The 8,557-nt window shown below is 39.0% G+C and overlaps 1 protein-coding gene across 1 annotated transcript; it reads left to right on the top strand.

The window, feature by feature from the left end:
• Positions 1-238: 238 nt before the first annotated feature.
• On the top strand, positions 239-8,278 carry Degs1 (delta 4-desaturase, sphingolipid 1). Its single transcript, XM_071600034.1, has 3 exons — positions 239-427; positions 4,639-5,381; positions 7,424-8,278. Exons 1-3 carry the CDS (start codon positions 346-348, stop codon positions 7,568-7,570), a joined length of 972 nt encoding a protein of 323 aa, XP_071456135.1. The 5' UTR covers positions 239-345; the 3' UTR covers positions 7,571-8,278.
• The last annotated feature ends 279 nt before the right edge of the window (positions 8,279-8,557 follow it).

Below are 8,557 nucleotides of genomic sequence, written 5' to 3'. Positions count from 1 at the left end.
CCTTTTTCACCTTTTCCTGAGTGCGGACGTGGGCACCTGCAGGGATTCGAAGTGCTCCGCGAGTCCCAGAACCTCAGAAGCCGGCGGCCAAGAACCGTGGAATCCCGGTTCCGCGTAGGGGCCTCGGAGTACGGCGCCCGGAGGCAGCCTCTCCCCGAGAGGCCGGGGTCGGGCCGGGGCGGGCCGGGGCGGGGTCTCGGGGCTCCGCCCCTGGTCGCGTCTTGGACGCTGCGCCTGCCGCCCTCAGACACAAGCCTAGGAGCTGCCGCCAGCGCAGTCGCTTCGACAGATCCCGGCGGGGAGCGAGAGCCGAGACCGGGCCCGTGAGTCGCCGCTGCCGCCGCCATGGGGAGCCGCGTGTCCCGGGAAGACTTCGAGTGGGTCTACACCGACCAGCCCCACGCTGACCGGCGCCAGGAGATCCTGGGTGAGGACCCGGCGCCCCGTTATGTGCGTGCACGGCCTTCCGCGCGGGCCCTGCGCGGCCGAGGGCGCCCGAGGCCCGTTACCAGCCCGCTTCCCGCGCGTCCCGCCGAAGCTCCGGCTTCCTGCTCTTCCGCTCGCGCTGGAGAGGCCGGGGTGAGGCGCCGGGCCGGGCTGCGGGCCCGGGAGCGCCGGGAGGCAGGGGGTCCCGCGCGTCGCCGGTGCCTTTCCGAGAAGAGGCGCGGGCGCGTCCCCGAGCGCAGGCGCCCACGCGGGACCCCAGCGGACCCGTTGGGGCCAAGGGCCCCAGGGCCACCCCTGGCCATCCCTCCAGCGTGAAGATCATGTGCCCTCTGTGGGCGCCGTTGCTGCCGCTTGCTCCCGGGCGAAGCCGGCGTGTGCGGTGTAGGGCGTGGTCCTGCGGCATCCCGGGGCCACTTGAACCAAGTCACGTGGTCCAGTGCCGAGGGCCGTCAGGGCGAGGGACCGGCACCTGACCCTATCACCCAGGGTCTTCTCGGATCGCATGGGACCCCTTGTGCTTTTCCCGCAAGAAGGGTAGAATTCATAAGACGTTTTTCATGCATCCCGATTTTGTGGATGAAAAGACTGAAATATGGAAGACTTGCCAAATAAACAAGATGTGCAGCTTATCCTGCTGGTTTCCCAAATGATTGCTAATTTAGGCCTTTTAGGCCAAACTAACTAGGCCTTACCCAACTCTCTGGAGTATTTGGGCCTTCTGTGTAAACATTTTTTCTTATCCCTTGCAGGCTGCTCTTAATGATATGTTAGGCACTGGGTTAAATGCTTTACAAAAATGAAAAACTGGAGTTTAATCCTCTCTCAGAAATTTGGCTAGGTCTGTAGTTTAAGTGATGAGTTAATGCAAAAAGGAGGATTCTAATCCGGTTTAGATTACCTCCAAAGAATATGTTTTTTAATTTTTAATAATTCTTGAACTAATGGTTGGAGAATTCTCTCATATATACATATTTCTCTCGTTTTACTTTTGCCCAGTGAAAAGAAAAAAATCAAGATCCTTATTTTTGCAGGAGTATCTGAAGTTAGATATTTGAGGTTTTCACAGATAAGTGTTGGTAAATCCCATTGAAATGGTTTTTGTTTTTCCCCCCTTCCCTTCCTGGTAATCAGACTCAGCTAGGCAAGCACTACCACTAAGCTACAGCCCCAGCCCCTACAATAGATTTTAAAAATTGAGTCACTGATTAGGAGCTGAACTTTTGAATTTTTTTGTAGTTATAGATGGACAGCATGCCTTTATTATATTTGTTTTTTTATGTGGTACTAAGGATCGAACCAAGTGCTTCACACATGCTAATCAAGCGCTCTACCACTGTGCTATAGCCTCACTCTGGGAGCTGAATTTTTACAGTTGCTTATTAAGGGTAGTTCTTTAAGTAACTGAGTTTTTAGATTTCTTTCTTTTTTTTAAATTAAAATGTATATTTCTCAAATAACTTACAATACTTGATATGAGAATGCATATGTTACATTTTTTCTGTGCCTTATCTAAATGTCTCATAGGAATTAAAAAAAAAAAAAGGACGGTGGCTGTGGCTCAGTGATAGAGCACTTGCCTTGCATGTGGGGCACTGGGTTCTCCACTCAGTATTGCATAAAAATAAAATAATGGTCCATCAACAACTAAAAAAATATTTTTTAAAAATGACTCCCAAATACTGGAATTTAGTTATCTATTCAATAGTCAGAAAATCAAGGAAGCAAGAAGGTGCAAGTTGATGCAAATTTCAACCAAAAGCTTTTTTTGTTCCCCACAAAATTACTATCATTTGAATCTTTTCAGTTGAAAGGACTACATATTTCTCAATGAAAATTCATTTCCAAGCAGGTGATTGGAAATTCTTCAAGGGTGGGAGATGGAATAAGCTTAGGAAAAATAAGAATCTGGGGATTAGTTTAAACTTTTGTTTAAATGAAAAGAGATATTTCTACAATTTCAGGGTTTGAGGGGGTAGGGAAAAGCATATTAGACCATAGACATATTTAACAATCACCTCTCTATAGTTTAAATTTATATTTAGAGGGCTGAAGATGTTACCTCAGTGGTAGAGTACTTGCCTAGCTTGCAAGAGGCCCTGGGTTCAGTTTCTAATACCTCAAAAACAAAACAAAATCCTGAAGGCTCGGGACTAGATCATTATCAGTGGGTCAAATAAGAATAAGTCACAAGTAATGCCTTCTTTACTTTTTGTACTTTCATAGGGAAGCAATTTTTTAACAAATTTATTGAAATATAAATCACATAAATTCACCCATTTAAAGAATAAAATTCATTTTTTTAGTATACAGTTATGAAATTCTCCCTGTCATCTAATTTTAGAACATTTCATTATCCCAGAAGAGGCTCTGAACCCATAAGCAGTCCACATCTGTTTCTACTCCTTTCTCCAGTAGAAAGCAATTTACTTCTGTCTTGATTGATTTACCTAATTGGGACCTTTCTTATAAATGAAATCATACAATGCTTGATCTTCTCTGAGTGACTTCTTTCACTTCCTTTAATATTTTTGGACAGTACATCATCCTCTTTGTAGCTAAATAATTGTCTTTTTAGGGATATACCACTTTTTACTTAAGTTGCTAGGTGTTTGGGCTGTTTCCCTTCTTCAGCTATTTCATATAATGCTGTGAACATTGATGTGCAAGTTATTGAATGGATATGTTTTCATTTCTTTGGGGTAGATATGTAGGACTGGAGTTGCTGGGCCATTAGTCATTTTGAAAACTGCCAAAAGGTTCTCCAATTTACACCATTTTATATTCCCACCAGGAGTGTATGAAATTTCTAGTTATGGGCTGGGATTGTGGCTCAGTGGTAGAGTGCTTGCCTAGCATGTGTGCGGTACTGTGTTCCATCCTCAGCACCACATAAAAATAAATAAATAAATAAAGGTATTTTGTCCATTTGCAACTAAAAAAAGAAAAACTTAAAAAAAAATAGTTCCAGTTTCTCCATATCCTCATTATTGCCTCTTTTTATTTTAACCATTCTAGTGGGTGTGAAGTTGAATTCTGTAGTTTGTTTCTGTTTTTCCTACTAATTATGTTAAAATCTTTCACCTGCTTATTAGCCTTTTGCATGTTTTTTAATTTTGTTTGGTTGCCATGCTGGGGATCAAACCCAACGCCTTGCCCATGGCAGGCAAGCACTGTAGCACTGAGCTATACCCCTAGCCAAGTTTTTTTATATTCTGAATACAGTTCACCTATGAGATAAATGATTTGCAAACATGATTTCCCATTCTGTGGCTTGTCTTATCATTTTTTTGATGATATCATTTTCAACAGAAGCGATTTTGATATAGTCCAGTGTATCTATTTTTTTCTTTTGTCACTTGTGCTTTTGTTTTAGTATGTAAGAAACCATGAAAGTTGAGAAGATTTACTTCAACGACTTCTTTTGAGTTTGACCGTTTTCTTATAGTTAGATCTGTGATCCACTTTTAGCTAATTGTTACGTATGGCCTAAGGAAGGGTCCAACTTCATTCTCTTGCGTGTTGATTCCAGTTGTTCCACCATCATCTGTTGAAAAGATTATTCTTTCTCTCCATTTCCTTATTTGGCTTCCTTATACTACTTTTTTTTTAAAAAAAATATTCTTAGTTGGAGATGGATACAATACCTTTATTTTTTTTATTTTTTTATGTGGTGCTGGGGATTGAACCCAGTGCCTCACACATGCTAGGCAAGTGTTCTACCACTGAGCATAATCCCAGCCCAGAACTAACTGACTTTTATATACTATTACAGCTTTGTGAAATTTCATTACAGAATTACTTGGGGTTATTTGAGAGAAATGTGAAACTAAGTTTCATGGTTTTAAAATACCTACAGAATGTATATTATGTTCTATCCTTTGTCAAATGTTGATTTATTTTATAAGGTTAAGATGCTGAAGATCTGTATAACATAGATAAAATATTTAATACAAATGAATACATCTATATTTAGGAGTAATTTTTCTTGCATGAATATTAAGTTGTTGTGTCAGTATTTTAAACTTTACTATCAGAATATACTCTTTCCTTGTAGTAGGTAAACATTTGGTAAAGTCTTGAATAGAGGGAATATTATCATTTGGAAGTGAAAATGTCTAGTTAATGTGTTAATTATAATTCATGAGTAACTAGGTACTTTTCTACATTCCTGATTTTTTTTTTTTCTTACAGCAAAGTATCCAGAGATAAAATCCTTGATGAAACCTGATTCCAACTTGATATGGATTATAATTATGATGGTTCTCACCCAGTTGGTTGCATTTTACTTAGTAAAAGACTTGGACTGGAAATGGGTCATATTTTGGGCCTACGTCTTTGGCAGCTGCATTAACCACTCAATGACTCTGGCTATTCATGAGATTTCCCACAATTTTGCCTTTGGCCACCACAAGGCACTGTGGAATCGCTGGTTTGGAATGTTTGCCAATCTTCCTATTGGGGTTCCATATTCGATTTCCTTTAAGAGGTATCACATGGATCATCATCGATATCTTGGAGCTGACGGTATCGATGTGGATATTCCTACTGATTTTGAGGGCTGGTTCTTCTGTACCACTTTCAGAAAGTTTCTATGGGTTATTCTTCAGCCTCTCTTTTATGCTTTTCGACCTCTGCTCATCAACCCCAAACCAATTTCTCATCTGGAAATTATCAATACTGTGGCCCAGATCATTTTTGACATTATAGTTTACTACATTTTTGGAATTAAATCTTTAGTCTACATGTTGGCAGCATCCCTGCTTGGTCTGGGTTTGCACCCAATTTCTGGACATTTCATAGCTGAACATTACATGTTCTTAAAGGGACATGAAACTTACTCATATTATGGGCCTCTGAATTTACTCACCTTCAATGTGGGTTACCACAATGAACATCATGACTTTCCCAATGTTCCTGGAAAAAACCTCCCACTGGTAAGTAAAGGACTTGATGCATATTCTGATTTCTGATTAGTGTGTAAGAAAATCAGTTTGACTTGCTTATTTTAAAGAGTCCACTATATTTTATCAATCTAAGCTGCTCATCAAAGAAGGGGGAGAAAAGGGAAAGATGTAAATCCTGTGTCTGCCAGCTTAATTCTACAAAGAGTTAACTATCCTAATGCTTAATTTCTGAATTTAGGGTTCAGAAATGTTGAAAGATATATACATATATATAAAAAAGTAATTTGGAGATAGAAAACTAAGTCCCTTGTGATCATGATCACCATTATACCAGTGCTAAGACTTATTTAATTTATGATGAACAGATAATCTGCATAATTGGTCTGCAAAATTAATGAACAACAGTTTCCAATACCATAATCTTTCTTAATCAGGAACTCTTTCTTTTGACCAAAGATTTTGTATAATGTATTTTTACTGTAATACTGTGGTTTTGTAGGAAAATGTCGATTGGTGATACATGTTGAAATATCTAGGGATGATAATATTAGGGCTAAGTTGTCACATAATTTCTCCACCTTACAAAAAGTTCAGAAAAGAACAAAGTGTGTAGGTTTATTAGATATAATACAGTTTTCATAGTACACAGAGAGAAAGCAGATTCATAGAGTTAATCAGTGGTAAAATAGGTGAGGGCACATTAGTGTTCATTTTATACTTTTTGACTTTTGAATAGGTTTTACATTTTCAGAATAAAATGCATGGGAAAAAAATTAGCACACAACTGCCTGAAGACAGTTTGAGCCTGTGCTGCGATGCAGTGTCATGCAGATGTCATGCTGACCATATGGTGGCCTGAACAGAGTGTGCAGCCTTTGTTTGCCTTTTCTGTGACTAAGAAAGTGATTATTATATAACTTGTTAAAAGGAATGTGGTTTAAGAAGAAAGCCAGTCACCCTTTGAATAGAGGGGGTTTTTTTCAACATAACTGATAACTTTCATTTTTCTAGAACAGTTCCAGAATTGAAAACTTAGTTCAGTCATCTCTTGACTTAAGGCCCAAAGTACATCTCTGACTATTTACTTCCCTCTCCCTTCCATGTTGTCTTCTTATTCAGTTATCCCTAGAGTTCCCTTGTCTTGCCTTTCCTATTCTATGCTGTGTATTGAGGAATATCTTCTTTCCTCAATAACTACCTGATATTTGCTACATAAATTATAGTAGTTACACTATATATAACTATTGTATGGTTAGTAAGTATGCAATATGGAGTGTTTTTTTTTTTTTAACATCTATATTAAAATCACTCATATCATTTCCCCCACTTAAAGTATACATTTCAGAGATTTTTAGTATAATCAGAGTTGTGCAGCTATCACTATAATTAATTTTTAAAAGTTGTTATAGTAAGATTTTTAATTTAATATCTTCATTTTTTTTAAGTTTAATTTTCCCTTATTTTTGGTGAGCTTTGCATGTTTTTCCATTCTCTCACAACTCTGTAGAACACATACATAGAAAGACATCCAGAGATTTATTTTGTTAGCATTTGAATATAACTAGACACATTGGCTAATAAATTCTCAGGTTTTTTAACTCCTAATATTAAAGAATTTATTGATTTTTCTCTTCATGTCTTTGAAACATTTACAAATTATCAACTTTTTATTTTCATTATAATCATAATATTTCAATATGATTTGTTTGATTGCAGTGTTTGTATTCAGAGTCTAAATTGGCAGTCATTTTACATTTTTGGAAAGATGGTATCTTTCTGTTCTATTTGATGGTATCTTTCTGATCTAGCCAGTAGTGATCACTAAAATTTATTGACATAAATTCACTGTGGATTATGATCAAGGTTTATTTATACATATGTGTGGACTGTAGATCATCCTTGTTTATGAAAGAATTTTAGGAAGTTTGGAAGGACTAGGATCAAAGTTACCTCCCCTTGGAGGGGGATTTGATATTTCATCCTTTTCTGTTTGTGTCAGACATTCACCAATCATCCTTGATAGGCCCTAGTGTAACACTTGCTATCATCTTGCTGTATTTTGTCCCTTCCAGGTGAGGAAAATAGCAGCTGAATACTATGACAATCTCCCCCAGTACAATTCCTGGGTGAGAGTACTGTACGATTTTGTGATGGATGATACAATAAGTCCCTACTCAAGAATGAAGAGGCATCCAAAAGGGAAGGAGATACTGGAGTAAATATCACCACAGCCAAAGGAATTCCTCTCTGAAGCTTTAAATAGCTGACAAAGTGGAATTTTCGCTGAAAACTGAAGATCAGTGATGCTTAGAAGCTGTCATGACACAATTTCAAACTAGGATCTTCCTGCTGTTAAGAAACTAATCTGGGGCTGGGGATGTATCTCAGTGATGGAGCACTTGCCTGCAACATGCCTGAGGCCCTGGGTTCAGTCCCTGCCATCAAGAGACAATAGAAGCAGCAGCAGCAGCAGCAGCAGCGACTCAGGCTTCAACAGGCAGCCTTACCCCTTCATGCTCAGCTTTGCTCACTCACTGTATTGTCGTACCTGGAGGATCTTCACCCATTTCTGTCATTTTGTAAACATATCATAAAGAGTATTTCTAGTATATTATTTTCACTGTAAGGTTTTATTTTATTAAAATAGCTAATGAACTGAGCTATTAATCACAGTATATTAGTATTTGTTGCATTTTTGTATTTTTCTGTCTTTATAATATGGTTACCTGGGTATTAGGGGCAACTTTCTTTAAAATTTCACTCCAAAAATAATAATTTAAAAAGGCTGCAAGTTAATACAGTATAAATGATTGAGACAGAAATGTTGCCAAACTACTTAAATTTTTTACTGTTGTACATGAGACCTCAGTTAGATTCTGCTGAATTCTGTACAGCCTACTCATGAATAAAGTACTTACTGAACTTAATCATGACCAGCATCCAACTTCCTTTCAGATGTACTGACACTCTCACACATTAGTAACGGCTTAACTGATAGTCTTCCATGATCTTCATTCCAGGGGAAACTGATTGTAGGCTGATGGCAGGTATTTAGTATAAGGAGCCAGTATCATGGGCTATTAGACCAGCAGTCCTGGTTTTCTCAGATGGGTCACTTGGGGTGAATATGGTATAATATGGGAAACTATTATTAAAATATATCAGCTAATTATGGTTTCATGTAGTGGCAGGCAAATCCCAGGCAG

The sequence above is a fragment of the Marmota flaviventris genome, chromosome 12 (assembly GCF_047511675.1).
Source record: "Marmota flaviventris isolate mMarFla1 chromosome 12, mMarFla1.hap1, whole genome shotgun sequence".
Lineage (NCBI taxonomy): Eukaryota > Metazoa > Chordata > Mammalia > Rodentia > Sciuridae > Marmota > Marmota flaviventris.
The sequence above is the reverse complement of the archived record's forward strand: the minus strand, read 5'-3'. Positions and strand labels throughout refer to the sequence as shown.

Bases quoted from the DNA above. Each gene is read 5' to 3' on its own strand.
- Degs1 (XM_071600034.1), top strand. From the start codon at position 346: ATGGGGAGCCGCGTGTCCCGGGAAGACTTCGAGTGGGTCTACACCGAC. The intron at 428-4,638 runs GTGAGGACCCGG...TTTTTCTTACAG, and splicing joins CCGGCGCCAGGAGATCCTGG to CAAAGTATCCAGAGATAAAA. The intron at 5,382-7,423 runs GTAAGTAAAGGA...TGTCCCTTCCAG, and splicing joins CTGGAAAAAACCTCCCACTG to GTGAGGAAAATAGCAGCTGA.